Consider the following 15,769-nt stretch of genomic DNA (forward strand, 5'->3'; position numbering starts at 1 on the left):
GTAAAAGCAAAGCAGTACCCCGTTTTGAAGATGTATGCCTCTTCAAACCAGCAGAGAAAATGTCTCTGTTAATTTGACAGCTATTTTTTAAAAAATTGAGGATAGGCAAAGTGTAAGTTTATGAGAATAAAAGTTTATATCAGCTGTGATAAAGTATGTGGCATGATACATTGCTGTTATGTCACCTCACACACACAACGTCTGGTGACACTGAATGCCTAACTGTGCAATCCCTCCATGCTTAGTTTCTTACGCATGTTTTAGTTTCCTTTGTTTGTTTCTTTCTAGTGTGTTTGTGCCAACATCTGTGTACTATGCAGAATTTTTCTTTTATCTGTATTGTTTGGATGGGTGTTAATAAAAAATGAATCACCTTTTTGGGGGGTTTTGTCTGCTCTATTTTAAGCACAGAATAATTTTGATCATTAACAATCTTACACTTGAAAAACAGCATGAGCCTTAAGACTTTAAAATAAGAACTGTACATGAGCTAGGTGTAGCTAGCTACACCCCACTCTAGGTGTATTGGTTATGTGGCCAAGGCAAGCACAGGAGGATGAAAAATTATATTGAAAATTTACATTTTAATGTAATGTATTACATTGGAAAGGTAATAAAGGAATTAACGTAATTTTTCCTCAACTTGATCTCCACCTTGACTGCTGACAGCCATTTTCGATGGGACTGTGGGGGTGGTTTGCTGACCACGTTCCCCAAGATGACTGTTTGAAAAACTGAACAGGAGTGACAGTGTGGAAACGAGGAACCAGAAACATTCCTGCGATCAAATCTTTTGCTTTTCAGAGCTTTGACCAAACTCTTTTCTGGCAGTAGTCTGGACAGGATACTGTACCTATACAGTTTTTAAAAAAATTGTAGCTCTGTGTATCTTGAGCTTCCATGACCAACTGTTAACGGTTCCCACAAGGCACACCTTTATTTTTCTTCCTCAGGGAAACAGTCGTATTCTAGTGTCTGAACCAAAATGGCAAGCAGCGATCAAAGAAATAGTATGTAGAAACGCAACATTTTTGACAAGTAGGCAGCAGGAGTCAAAACTAAATATTGCCTCAATAGCTAGGTTATGTACTAAAGGAAAAGGTCCCCATTCTCCAAGTTCTGTAACTAAACAAAGAAAAAGGGGGGGGTGTGGTGTGGTGTGGGGTTTTTCCCTCAGAGCCGTCACTTTGTGCTCACTCGCCCCTGGTTTGGGGCTCTGGACCCTGCGGCCATGTCCTCCCTCAGCGACAGCTCAGGGCGCCTGAGAGAAACTCGGGGCTGGCGTCAGAGAAAAACCCTTCACGGGGCTAGAGACGACGCTGTCTTTAAAAGCCGTCTGGGTGCGTGGCGGGACGGTCTAGCGCGGAGCCGAAGTTTGGCGGCGAAGGAGCGGGCTGTGAGGGCGTCCCTGCCACCCGAGAACTCCCAACCTGCGCAACCGCTGCGCGCCGGCACCTCGCCTGGCCGAAGGGCGAGGAGACGCCGGCGGCCACCGGCCTGTTTATCGGGAATACAGTATCAGTGAAGTGTCCTGTGCCTGGAATACAGTCTCTCTCTGCAATGACAGAGACAGACCCATTACCATTTTTTCACTGAGAAATGCTTGACTTTTACTTTCTTCCTGGCAAAAGCCAGTGCTCCATAAAAATTAGAAATTCAGGCACACAGAAAAGCACTAGAGAAAAAGGGAGGGCAAAAACAGGAAAAAAAATAGAGTCACGTTGCCATTACAGGACTGCACAGTAAAACTCCAAAGTAATTTAGGTTAGGAAACACATCCTGCATTGCAAACATTAGGACAGAAGTCTTCTTTTCCACATGTGACTCTGGGTCCACATTGCTTGAAGTACAGCTTTTTAACTTACGCTGCTCCTTAGTGGAACAATACTCATACAATAAAAGAAAGTCAATGACTGTTTTCGATTAGGTACCATTTGGAAAAACAAACTTCAGAATCAAAAGAACAGCAGCTGCAGAAAAACATGAGTTTAGCTACTATAACTAGAGGGGCAGCACCATTATGCAAGAAACACTGTGTGCTGATTTTAGAGAGATGCAACAGAAACAGCAGAATGGAATTAAAGAAGGCTAAAACCTAATAAATAGTGTAATCCTCCTCAGGAAGAAAAAGGAGCTAAAGGACCTGTTTGACCTTTCACTTACCATTTGAATCTCCGTCTTCAGAACTTTCTGCTATTTGGCAATCTGGCATTTCACTGTCCTCTCTTAGGTCTGAATGTTCAGAAAGCATGACACTCTTCTTTTCAGAAGCAGATTTAGCCACAAGAAGAACCCTCTCTCTTTCGTTTTCTGACCCAGATTTATTTTCATTCCCATTCTTCTGTCGTTCTTGAAGTACGCTTCCATTTTCTTCCATAGAAGAATCCTGTGTGGACTCAACTTCCGTGCAATCCATGTTAGAAACATGTTCTTCTGGAGACTCTTCCGCACTCTCTACTTCATTTTGGTCTTCTGGAACTTTATTCTCTTTATTGAACTAAAATTTCCTCCTCTTTGCTGCGATACTTGAAGACGCTTTGTTCTTTCTGCGTTTCCTTTTTGACATCTCTACAAAGAGATATCAGAAAAAGTAAGCCAAAACATTACCAGAACAGTTCTTCCTTCAAAATCCAGCATCCTCATCTTACTTGACTTACAAGGAAAATTATCAAAGGAGCTCAGGTAACATTGTCTGTCTCCCTACATAAGTCTACAGAAAGAGTTGCAAGTTAATGAGGTCAATTTGCTATTAGATTTTAAAAAGCCAGCTACAGAATTTCACTCACAAAACCATCAGATTCAAGATTTTATGAGCAGAAAATTCTTACTTTAGATAGGAAGTATTACCAGAAAGCAAAGTTATTAGGTGAAGTTGCTTACTGTCTTACTACGTGAACTAATATAGATGAACAGAAAAGCATTTGGAGATGAGCCCTTCTTCAAATCGGTTATAAAGCTGTAAACTTCAGAAGCTAAACACATGTTGGGCAGAGTTAAAGAGACAATTTTAAGGGAATATTTGCTGGAGAAAAATTTGCCTGTGAAGACTTACACCTCACGCGCTTTCTGTTAACCTTGTTTAAAACAAACTTAGCATTTTTGCCTTCCAGAAAAACCCACCGTTCTTTGTATCGATGGAGTACTGCACAAAGCGTATGGGTGAAGTCAATGGCAAAATTCCTAGTCCTGTTATGGAGACCAGGAAAGTTCACACCATGTCATGCGTTTTAGCCAAAAGAGACCCAAGTCCCTTTGTTCTTTCATGTCCTTTTCACAGGAAAAGTGAGGAAATAATTGTCTTTCCTTTACATATCTATTATTATTGCTCCCCTATTTTTCTGCCCTTTCCCCCTTCAGTTGGAAATCACACTAAGAGGTGGCATAGATTTTAGCATTTGAGGGCAGGGAAGGGAAAAATACTGTTTCTCATAACTAAAAGCTAGTTGAGTATTCAGAAACTGCCATGTACAACATTTTTGACTTCAAGAGAGAGCAATTTAGGAGCCGTTAAACATCAGTTGGGTCATCAAGTCCAGTGTCTTACAATGTAAACCATCCAATGTACTTGAACTTCATAACTCTATCGAATGAATGACCTCTGGATTTATCTCACGTTTTGAAGCAAATTAAAAACACTGAACGCCTCCGGCACGAAGAACCAGGCATCACAGAAACCTGTTATGTCACAAAACCAGAGAAGGTATCAGTGACTTTAGCACCTTCTCCAAGAAAGTCTGAATAAAATGCAACTTGCCTTCAGAGCACGGTGTACTGGAATCTACAGGCGCTGCTGGCATCTTCATCTTTTCGTTACACTTTGGGTCTGTTTTCTCACAGCCAGGAACATAGTTCTGCTTTGGCATTACACGGTAGTAAGGTGGAGCATACTTTGAAGAGCTACAACCTTGCAATAAAGAACAGATAGCAAAGAATTGTGTCTTGCATTGTTGGTTACAAATACCGAGACAAGTCTTGAAATCATTAGCGTCAAAAAGCATACCTCTTTTCTTGCGAGATTCTTGAATTTCTTCACAGCGTTGTTCAAAATCTTCATCCATTTCCTCTCTCACGATGGCATATGCAGTATCTCTCAAAGCACAAGCTCTGTGCCTAATGAGACGATCTGAAATTTTACAGTCAGAACTGAGTCTTTTCTACCAGCCGATGAAATCCTTTCTTTTGATTACTTATCAAAAGATTTTGCTCTTTTCATAGATAGGTTCTGAAGGGTTATCTCAGTGAATATTTTCAGCATAACAACATAAAAGTTAATCATTAAAGCAAAAGCACTAGTTACTGATCAACACTTCTATCACAATTTCTTGTCCAAGTAGTTTAATGCTCCAACATTTACAACCTGGCAAGAAATGCTCTCTGTGGATGTTTAAAATGATCTAATCCCAAGTCTACTGTCCACAGACGACGTTTATCAATTTATACATTTTTAATTTTTCCAAATTAGGGATCAAAACACATTCTTACCTCCAGGGTCTTTATCTGGGTTGTACTGTAAAGCATTGCTGCAGATTAGATCGATGTCTTTTAGAAAATCTCCTGCAGTTAGGTACTGGTGCAAGTCAATCTTCGAGAGAACTGCCGAAAGGTCCATGGGCTGTTTAATGACTGCGTCATAATCAGGTACCTACAAATGAAATATGCGTGTTCAGAGATTTAACACAGTATCTACCAACATTAATTATTTTAATAACGTAAAATAAAGGACTTCTTCAAAACCCCAAATATTTATGACACATCCAAAGATATGGAAATTAACCAGTTAGTTGCTTGAAAATAGAAGGGCTATTTCAACTGGCTTTGAAGAGACAGACCAGAAGAGGGAAAAACAAGAAGCAGGGAGGTCAGAAGCACGTGTGGGGCAGAGAAGGGAGGAGACACCCAGAGTGGGATTCATTTCACTTTGCTTCAGAAAATCACAGCAAAGAAAGCTTTCTCAGTAGAGTCACCCGAGATTCTCTTTGTTGTTGGCGGGAAGAAAAAGGTGCAGGAATGCACCTTTGAAGTATCTGTCCTAGGCATCTACTTTTGCATGAGATAACTGGACCAAGAGGTGCCGATTTCTTTACTCAGACCATAAAAGGAGCCTAATGACTAGTAGAGATGAGGACATCTAGGTTTGTTTAGGTTATTTACATCTCAGAAACTAGAAGTAAAGGGAAAGACAAGTCAGTGGATGTTTAGGGGAACAGGACTTTGCTGAAATGCAAAGCTCTATTAAAACGACAGCTGACTTCAAAGTATATGCCCCTGGCTTAGACTTATTCAATACATTACATGAGAAAAAAAAAAAGAAAGCATATGGGAGGAAGAAGAAACCACACAGCCCTTATGGTTGATCTTATACGGAGGAGCCCCAGACGAAACAGAGAATAGAATCTTAGAATTTATTTTAAAAACTGCTGTTCTTACTCCTGTTCTCACAGAAACTACTGACAGTCAATTAAAGAGCTTTAGGCTTTATTAAAACAGTCCTATAGATACTGTTTATAATTATAAAGAAAGAGATCTCTCTGCTTTTCAGTGCTGTAACATGCCTACATGTCAAAGCCTTTTCATGAGTGAACTGTGTTGGCAGTCGGTCTAACTGGCAGTCGCTCTAGATGGTCGTTATAGGTCCCTTCCAACTGAAATATTCTAAAGTTCTGAAGGCATTGCAGAAGGAACCCGGGGCTTTCAGTGAAACTCAAATAACAGACATTTGAGGGCCTCAAGGAGTCAGCAAAAGTAAAAGCAAACTTCCTGCTTCTTGAAAAATCAGAATAGTACGGTCCTAAAAACAAAGACAAACCTTCCTATAAAGAGCACACAAACTCTGAGAAATATAAACACGCAGAAATTATGAATACACGCAGATAAAATGGTATTACAGATCAACACTAATTTACCTCCTCTGGGTCGACAGGCTTTGTAAATGCTCTGAAACGTCTGTCACCGGCAAGTCTACGAGTCACATCCCTTAAGAAAATCCTAAGTTCACGCAATATATCCTCCTCCTGCTCCTCCAGCTCTCTTATTTCTTCCTCTGTCAGCTGTGGAGGCTTAGGCGGTGGTGCTACAGGCAGTACTTCCAATGTCTGCCAAGCTTAAAAGAATCAGAAACTTTTAGTCAATTTACGGTACTCAAATACAAGCCTATGAAAAATTATTGATAGAAAATTACCACCAAAGCAAATGCTGTAGAACTGTTAACTTACAGTTAGCAAAGTTTTCTATGTAGAATATCCTCACCTGTCTTAGTTTTTGATGCAGGAGGTTTAGCAGTTTGATTTACAATTAAGTCCTCAAAAAATGTTCTTCTTTCTTCCTCATTAGGCAACTGGATTTTGAACACTTCATCATCATTAATAAACAATTCTTTTATCTAAAGCATGAGGAGAAAAGATATTTCAGATGTAAGGTCACACAAATTCATGTTCTGTTCCAAAAAGATGAGTGCCTTTCCAAATTAAACCGAATAATCACCTTGATAAGACAAACTGTGAAAAGGTATCTTCTTGGCCTTAAAAGGCTGGATTTTCATAGGTTAGCATGGCAAATTAAAGTATCTTCTCTAAGGAGCACTTCTAGAGTTAAAGCTCAATGAAGGGACCCTATGACACACTGATAAAGTGCTGACATTCAGCACCTCCTAGACTGCTTATTATGTATTTACCTGCCTTGCTGTCCTTTAGTTTGAATCTTTATGGCAGCTATAGAAGGAACAGGCAGGATTCAGGAGACAAGTGTGGGCTTTTTTGGTAAGGTGCTGTGGTTTTTTTTTAAATTAATTTAAATGAGGTGTCTAAAGCTGCACACTTCCAAGTTTTACTCCATTTTTCAATCTCTACTACCAGAAAGTATGGAAGGAATTTCAATACTTATTTTAGAAAGAATTTATTAACCGTAGAAGAATTTCTGTAGAAAGTTAAGCCCTTTCAAAGCATTTGATGATAAACACATCTAGGCAACCCCCTCTCTCCCCCCCAGTAAATGAGACAAAATAATCAGAGCAGCATATTCACATTTTGAACACCTTCCTTTAATGCACACTCTCAGATACGTAGAAAGCTAAGCACATACTCTTACTGAATTTTGTTAAGAAATACAACTAAAAATAGATTTCCAAGTTACTTAAACAGAAGTTGGAACTTAGCTTTCTGATTTGTAAAGCTTTCACCGATATGAAGAAAGAAATTGAAATTTTTAATAAAGAATTTAAATTTGAAATTACATTCCATCATTAAGAGTGTGACCATCGTACTTTCTCTGTAAAACTATCTTTCACTTTTCAGTAAAAGTATCTTTTTCCCATGTATATTTCAAGCACCATATATTCTTGACTAAGTACATACCTAACAATCTTGAAGTCACTGGAATTATTGTCTGAAGTAAATGTTTATGTCTGTCTAATGAGCATGAGTGTGTGAGAAGGGGGAAAAAGTTGGGTCAAAGTCAAGCTCTTTACTCAGAAAACACTTTAGGCAAATGCTTTCAAGCATTGTTTTGTCTAAGCAAATTTTAAGAGACCTGGTTAGGGTACCTGAGTAATAACAGTATGAATTTGCTTAAGAGTGCACAGTACTCCAATGTTTAAAGGATTTATAAATTAACAAAAAACTGACTAAAAAAAGTAAGAAAAGTATCAACAGAAATACCTCTTCTGGGAGATCTGCATGACACACATCAGATGTTGCAAGCAGCAAAACTGGAGCAAATGCTGGAATGTTCTGCAGTAGTGTTGTAAAAGTAGCTCTCAATGTAGCTCCAGCAGCCTCCCACCACAAATGGATATGTGGAATATAAATGATACTTGGTGCTGTTCTTTGTGCTTCTCGCATCAACTGGTAAAATGAAAGCTTGGATAAGAAAACTAAACCATGTAGAACAGGCTAATAAATAACTACGTGTCAGTCAAACTATCTTATGAAATAGGAGCACATGCAGCCAAAACATCAAAACAATCCAACAAAAGAACAACTCCTTAACAATAAGGTAAAATTTTCACTTTACTCAAATATGGACATTGCTACACAGACAGAAACTGACCTGAATCTCTGCCTGATTTCAAAACTACTTAGGTGTAAGGTAATGCCTAAAGAGCCTTACAACTCAGCTGCTGTGGTGGTGTGCCTGAAAAAACAAGACTAACCCTTGAGCAAGATGTATTAGCCTGGGTAAATCACTACACGACTCCGACTGCACCATTTTCAATTCAGAGTGCGCACATATCCAAGTCACTCTGAAGCACAGTTTGAACAAGCAAAGACCTATGTGAAAAGATGAGGGCTGACACTGTGAAAGAAGCCTGGTTACAATTCATAACTTCACGTACATTTTATAAGAGGTGACCAGTCTGAATAGCTGCCTGAATAGCTAAATCACTCACAGCCTCTCATTATCAATCAGACCAGATTACGTGCTTCGGAAGACCACAAGCCATTGCCTACAGATGGTACCTCGATCACAGAAGAGGACATGCATCTACCACATGAGGGAAGCGGCAACAGTCCTTTCACATGACAAATTTCTCCGTGCACCCTTTCAGATTATCAATATTCAGGGAGTTCCTGTCACAAGACGGGAAGTGCACGTGGTATATCCGGGCAGTGACTAGACATGCTAGTTATATGACTGCAGGTGCAACCATCACATAACACAAAAGGAATTGTTCCTCTTATGTGACAAATGAGTCTCCAGTCATGTAACATGTCCATCCTTACTTGTAGAGCTCTCAAATGCTGCTACTAAAGGTGAAAATATTTTAATACAGTGATGTCAAACAATGAAAGGGATTTCCTGCCTAAAAGTAAAAAGGAAAACAGCACTAAATCTGCTTATATTTAATTTCTAGTATAAGAAAAACAAACGTAAGTGTTCCATGAATTTTAACGCTTTTACTGCATATACTGCAGCAGTACAAGCTGTATATGTATATATAAGAAAAGAAACACTTCTTTTCCCCAAAAGCTTGATTGCCTTACAAATATAATGAAAATGAAGGTTACAAAAAGTGCATGACAGGCAGTCAGGCTGCTGCAGAGCCATCTACTGGGAGCACAGATTCTTAAGCAGCAATGAAAACAACTTTCTGGATCCTACCGAGATGGGGAGGACTTCTTGCTATAAAGAGGGGTTTATTAGCAGCACCTCCCAGCTTCCCAAGCTGCTAGCAACATCCTCACTTTCCATTCCTTTGGAATGAAAGATAGGGCCACATGTAACATCCTCATTTGGTATCATTTGATCTAGCAGAAAAGTGGCTTTTCAGACAGAAGTAAACCTAACAGCACATTCAAACCAGGCCACCTCCATTAACAATGAATTTTGCTTACTTTACTAGTTTATATACAGTTCATGAATCCTATGAGATTAAAGAGAAAAAAAGGTACCTGTGCACATGTTTCTTCCGATGATGTCATGCTAACAAACAGAACAGATAGGTCTAGTGTATAGACTGGAAACTTTTCCAGGGCATGTATTACTGCAGGTGCCAAATGAGAAGCTTGCCCGTATCCTGGCTCTCCAACTAGTAAGAACCGTGGCCTGCAAGATGTTGGCTGGTAATAAGCATTTCTAGAACAGGAAGAAGAAAACAAGTTTAAAAATGAGGTGATGAATAGGCACACAGATGATAAGGTTTTTTCCTATACACCTTTCTTTCTTTTTTTTTTCCCTTTCGGTAAATACTCTCCATGTTCCAGCAAATAATAAGCTGGTCTGTGATCAGGAACACTGTCAAAGCCCATTTTCTTTTTAAAAAACTTGTACCATACCTCCCTTAAGAAATCCTACCAATCCCCAGCATGTCTGCTGTTCCTTTGGCTGGGTTAAGTAACGGCTCTTAAATCATACAGGGGGACTGTCCAGCTAAATACACATGTGACAACTCATCAGTAACCCGATATGGGGGAGAATAACAACTCTATCTCTCAGCACATGCCGATCTGGATCTCCTCACTGCCCGTAGACACTGATTTTCAGTAGGTCTTGAGTTTAAGTAGCTGTGAGATCTCTACATCTGTCTAGTTTAGCTGAAATTTGGCCATAGTTACTGGAGATAGTGGGAAGGAAGGAGTAGAACAACATTTCTAGAAAAAAATTAACGTGGGCACTGAAACACATTAGCTGTATCTGAAGAAGTACACAAATGGACTGGTTAAATTACAGCAGTACACTCAATATGTATTAAGATGTATATTTATTTTATTCAGTCATTCTAATGTTTCATCTTTGAATTGTCTATTAATTTCCTAGTAATCCTGCTTTACTAGCATGAAACACATTTGTGAAGAGCATTCGTTTTTTTCCACCACAATACTATTGTACCTTTGCTGGCTGAAGTCAAAGATCTAGAGACCTAACCAAGCTCAGCAGGTCAGAAGATTTTCTGGACAGCGCAGCAATAGAAAGTGAGAAAAATAACTGACCCACCAGTGACGACAATAATCTGTTTTTTCAACTGTCAGCTTATATGACTTCCACATTAAAATGTTAAAAAGTTAACATAAACTTAGTCAGTTAAAGGTACAAAATGCAGACATTGTTTAAGTTTTTCTCACAGTGTTTTAACAAACCATTTCTCAGTTCTGTTTCTGCTACATAATTCGCTGCTGGTTTAACAATCTTGGAAATTAGAAGGGCAAAAGATGTCTACACGAATCTGTAGGGTTTTTTTAGCTAAAAGGACAGGCAGCACGTTTCTTTGGTCTTGAGTCTTTCAAGGAATGCCATGGATTAAATCAACACATTCTAATAGTCTGTGGACCACTTTGACTTAGGAAAAGAGGGCTGGGCCATTCAGTTTGATGGGTTATGGCAGTGTACTCCATTAGAACCTCAGTACCCAGCTGGATCTTCACGCTTACTTCTTGCAAATATTGATCACCCCCCCACACCCCTCCCCTCTACTTCTTCATCTACCACCCCTCACACCAAAACTGTTTACAGACACGGCCATCTGAATAATGCAAACATAAAGGGACAAATATGTACCTGCTAAAATTGAGGAATTTTTCCTTTTGTCTACCAGGCATTTCAGGAGTTGGCTTATCTTCAAAGATTAATGGTGATTCCTCATCACTGTCAATCGCATAATTTCTTAAAATATGATTTAAACTGTCTGAAAGACAAGAGAGGTTTGTTAACTTTCCTGAATAGTCCATAGCTTGCTCTCACATTAATACAGCTTCTAAATCAGTGCTGGAGACCCCTTATATTGTATTTCTTCATTTGAGGGCACATGCCGAATGTTATTTTCTGAAGAGTTTATCCTACCACAGATCTAAGGAGATTGCACAAGTCTCTACAAAGCTGTCCTACATCGCATGATTTGCATAAGGTATTCTCTCTCTCTGTTGGTGAAAACAACAGGAGGTTTCTTCCTTAGAATAAAGATGATTAGGAACTTCTGTAGTTCCTAGACACCTGAAGAACCCAACAAGGCCACTTCCTTCTGGAGCAGGTTCCCCCACTGGATGTGGGGAAATTAAGTGAACGTGGTGGCCACAGACTTCCCTTTGTCTAGGACTAGTGAGTCAGAATATACAGATCAACACATCTTCTAAATAAGGCTCCTCAAAGATCCCCGAAGGAAGAGATCATGAAAGGCCGACAACGGAGACGGGATGCAATTACCAATCCCTTAGCCTCTCTGCTTTTATATTGTTGGTGGGTTTCTGCCTCTTTTACCAATGCAAACAATCTACCAGCTCTACTGGGAGTAATACTGATAGGATATTCTCCAGGGATTAGGATAATAACTAACTATTCATGGATCTCCGTTAATCAGGAGTGCAGCGAGTTTATCAATTTATTTGCTGTCACCAACCGACAGACAACTTGGTCAGGGCTGATGCAGTCAGGAGTGTGAGCTCACATACGCTATGCAAGCCAAGCCCCAGAGTATACGTTACTGAAACATTCTGATCTCATGTGCAGGCGTACAGTGTGATCCACAAACACTCAAATTAAGAGACTATGGTTAAAAATCACAATAGCTGTAACAATATTTAGCTTAAACCACTTATACTTGTATTGTGGTTCTGACATTCTTCACAGGAATTAGAAGCATTCATGTAAAAATGCCCTCTCCCCCCATTTAAACATTTATTTTGAAAGAGGTGCCTCACACATTAAACCTTAAATCCATCTCTACGAATGATAAACACGATATTAGCTACTGTGAGAAACAGGGTGCTCTAGGAGAGAATGCGTAGTTCTCTCCTAGGTATTGCGAGTCATTCACAGCTCCCATCCAGCACTTCAGTTTAGAATCCAGAATAAAAACTATGCACGATATTCCTGAAATAAAGGCGTGCATGTGCATATTATAAAATCCTACTGTCATTATGGCTGAGAGGTTTCTGTATGTTGATTGCACAAATCGGAAGTTTTTGCTTTGGCAGAAGTTTAAAGAAGCGGCTACTATTGTTATACCTTGCTGTTGGTCCTTCTTTAGAGCAAGCTCTGCGTGGGGAAATACTCCCTGCAAGGCTTGTAAAATTCTTGCTAGTGTGTTTTCAAGCAGTGGTTTTGAAATAGGTGATAGTGCTCGCCCAGGTGAAGCCACAGCCCTCCGTGAAGCTGGAACAGTCTTCTGCATAGCCATGACAAAATCCTTCGCTGTTATTTTAATAGAAGCAATATCTAACTGCAGTTTCTCACTGCTTTTGTATATTTGAGGATAGCGGCGGCGCAGAGCACAGAGGGCAGCTTCAGCACATAAGCATTTAATATCAGCACCACAGTATCCTAATAAACAAAACAAGAATCAAATGTTATGTCAGTCTCAGGCAACACAGAAGTCAAGGCCAAGGTTTCCAAAGTGCAACACTGAAAGACTTTGTATGCAGCTAAAAATTAACAGGCTAAGAGATAATCCAAAGCGTTACCGAACTGCAGAGAAGTTTTGTTATGTGGCTCACAGCCTGATACCCTGCGCTTATGAAGCGGCCTCCTAATCAGAACTTTAGTCCTGAGGAAGAGGCCCCAAAGCTCTTTAATGTTCTGAGAGACAAGAAGAAAATTAAAAGAAAAGAAGCATCTAACTTTGTTTGCTCCCAAGGCGTGTCAGCTGCCTCACTCTGCAGCAAGGCACAAGAGCTCGGGTGCTGCCTGGTACAAGCTCAGATTCCTTAGGACTCAGTCATGTGCAGTGACTGACTTTGTTTTCAAACTTACCAACACATTTTTCAGCTAGCTCTTCAAGAAACATGTCCAGTGGCTTAGGGGTCCAGTCTCGTGTGTGAATCTTGAAAATATCTTTTCTAGCCTGGAAACAAAATGGTTGCATTTTGGTTTGTCCTAAGTTTTCTCTTAAAAATAAAAAACAAAACACAAAACCACCTCACATTAATAAAAATACTTTTTCTCTCCAATTCAGCAAAATCTCGTGATGACAGGCTCATTAGTTCATCAAATTTGGTCTTCTGCCAGTTCATTCAAGGAAGACAGTCCTAGCACTACCTTTCAAATTGCTACAGTTACTACAAAGAACAATAATTATGACTCAAACTCCTGTCATTGATCCAGAAAATGTCAAATGTTGCCTGTCTTCGTGTCTGATCTTAGCAAGACTTTCATTTAAGTATTTCCTGGTACACAGATTAATTATGGCAGATTTCTAGAATTCTTCCACTGTAGGGAACTGTGTATTATATCCGTTTCATGGCACCTCCTCTCCTGTTCCTGAAAGCAGATAGAAACTGGAGGCAAATGTGTGTGTTAACTACACTGCTCAGTGCACTTTTATTAGCCTTCACTCCAATAAGCATTTTATCCTTTTTCCAAAAAGTGCTACTAAAAGAAAAAGCAATATCAGTGGTAGCCAGAGAAAAACCACAAAAACAGGGTTCCAGTTTTGCACACTATCGTCCCCCCAATATGTTTTTGTTGCTCTATACCTATTTTTTCATTGCTTAGCTATTGCCATTGAACTAGAAGCTTCCCAAGCCCTGCACCTGTGCAGTGTACTTCACATCTTTGTCCAAGTCGCTGTTAACGAGTACCAGTAAGAATGTCAGATCCCCAAATACTTATAGGGAACGCCCAGGATACCCAGCCTGGGAACAGTCCAACACAGGTACGTCCACTATCCATTCATAAACCAAGAACTGAGAGCAAGAGTGCTTCAGGGTGAAAGTGCCTAATTGGATTAAATAAGTAAGCAAACATGAACCACTTTGGGAATGAAAAATCTTAAGTTGCTCCAGCACCAGCCTTGGTAAAAGTTGTTGTTAGCAAAAAGGAATTCTTGCGTGCACACCATTTCTGTCATTTTCCAGATGAGATAGCAGTAATTTATAGCTAATTCAGACATTGATCCTTACTTAAACATTTCAGCGACTAGCAGCATCCCCTTTTCTTGGCTGGTCACAGTGAAACCAAAATTAATTCTAGAACTACCTACTTGTTGAAATCATCTTAGTCATATATATTCAGTACCAGATCTGCCCTCCACAGCACAACGCAGCTCTCTCCAGACATCCCTCTTTTGTCCAAGTTGTACAACACTGATTTCGACTTTAACTGCTCCGTGATACTGCACTGTTATGTGGTTTTGTTACAAAGAGGGACTTTGCCACATTAGCATTAGGGTTGAGTTTAAGTTCTGACCTCTTTATTTGGCAGGCTGAAGAGGAACTCTCGATCAAACCGTCCGGGTCTTCGTAAAGCAGGATCTATAGAATCCAGCCTGTTGGTGGCTCCAATTACCACAATCTCTCCTCTGCTGTCTAACCCATCCATAAGTGCCAGAAGTGTTGATACAATAGAGCTAACAGAAAAATATAATTTTCATTCACTGGTTTAGTAAATTTTGTTACGTTTTACATGACCTTCTCCAATGACCACTCAAAAAGGAGAAGCTTTTATTGATGAGATGCTCCTTACTGAAAGACTCGTTTTAAGGCATAAAAAACCAGACAAGGTAACACAGGTCTTGTGCTGCTATCAAGCTTAGTGAATTGTTTTCAATTATTGTTTAAAAACCATCTGAAGTTTAGTAGCATTGAATTACTAGTTTTCAGGACAAATGAATGTGTCACATGAAGTTAAATAGGTTGTGGTCTTCTTTTCACAAAGATCTAGCAGCTTCTATGTAGGTACAAAAAATGTACTACCTATGGATTTCGTCTTGTTCACAGGACCGCACAGGAGCAAGACCATCTATCTCATCAAAGAAAATAATTGAAGGTCGCATCTGGTAGGCCTAGAATGAAAACACAGGAATACTGACATAAGTAAACTAGCACAATTTTAAAGAGAAAAACGTCATGGTTGGAAAGTCACTGGAGCTAGATTTTTCCAACTAGCATCAGGGATCTCTACTAATTGAGCTAACGGAGTAAGTGGCACGAGTAACAGAAGACAGCAGCTATGTCAATCCGCTGAGACTGGGTGACAGGAAACAAATCATACCAGTAGTATTTACAGCTATTTGGCAACCACCGAGAACAGAGCCAGGACTTAATTCAATTACAGGTTCTGGAAGCAAGCTTCTGTTATGAATTTAAATGACCATGCTTGCAGCCTGCATCTGTTTCCCTCTGATCTAAAGCCACCGTCTCTTGCCTCTTGAAACCTTTTTTGTGGCTGTTTGAGGGGGGGGGGGGGGGGTGTTGCTTTGCGAGGTTCTCTCATTTGTTTTATTAATCTTTCCCAATACATCTCAAGATTTCAAGCCCCTAAAAAACCCACTGAAAAAAGAAACACTGACAATCCCGTTTCAGTGGAAGGAACTGACAAAACCCAAAAAAGAGTGAGTTCTTAAAAA

General features: G+C 39.7%; 1 protein-coding gene across 1 annotated transcript in view; it reads right to left on the reverse strand.

Annotated features, from left to right (window-relative positions):
• Nucleotides 1-1,325: 1,325 nt before the first annotated feature.
• Nucleotides 1,326-15,769, reverse strand: part of LOC132320843 (ATPase family AAA domain-containing protein 2-like) — a 38,604-nt gene continuing 24,160 nt past the window's right edge. The window contains exons 6-16 of the mRNA XM_059834469.1: nt 15,117-15,205; nt 14,611-14,770; nt 13,177-13,267; nt 12,438-12,747; nt 9,387-9,570; nt 7,653-7,838; nt 6,247-6,379; nt 5,904-6,100; nt 4,483-4,642; nt 4,001-4,123; nt 1,326-1,555 (exon numbers count right to left, since the gene is read on the reverse strand). Coding sequence (XP_059690452.1) covers nt 1,326-1,555; nt 4,001-4,123; nt 4,483-4,642; nt 5,904-6,100; nt 6,247-6,379; nt 7,653-7,838; nt 9,387-9,570; nt 12,438-12,747; nt 13,177-13,267; nt 14,611-14,770; nt 15,117-15,205 — 1,863 coding nt within the window. The remainder of the gene's footprint in view (nt 1,556-4,000; nt 4,124-4,482; nt 4,643-5,903; nt 6,101-6,246; nt 6,380-7,652; nt 7,839-9,386; nt 9,571-12,437; nt 12,748-13,176; nt 13,268-14,610; nt 14,771-15,116; nt 15,206-15,769) is intronic.

The sequence above is a fragment of the Gavia stellata genome, unplaced genomic scaffold, assembly GCF_030936135.1.
Source record: "Gavia stellata isolate bGavSte3 unplaced genomic scaffold, bGavSte3.hap2 HAP2_SCAFFOLD_34, whole genome shotgun sequence".
In the NCBI taxonomy this organism is placed as follows: Eukaryota; Metazoa; Chordata; class Aves; order Gaviiformes; family Gaviidae; genus Gavia; species Gavia stellata.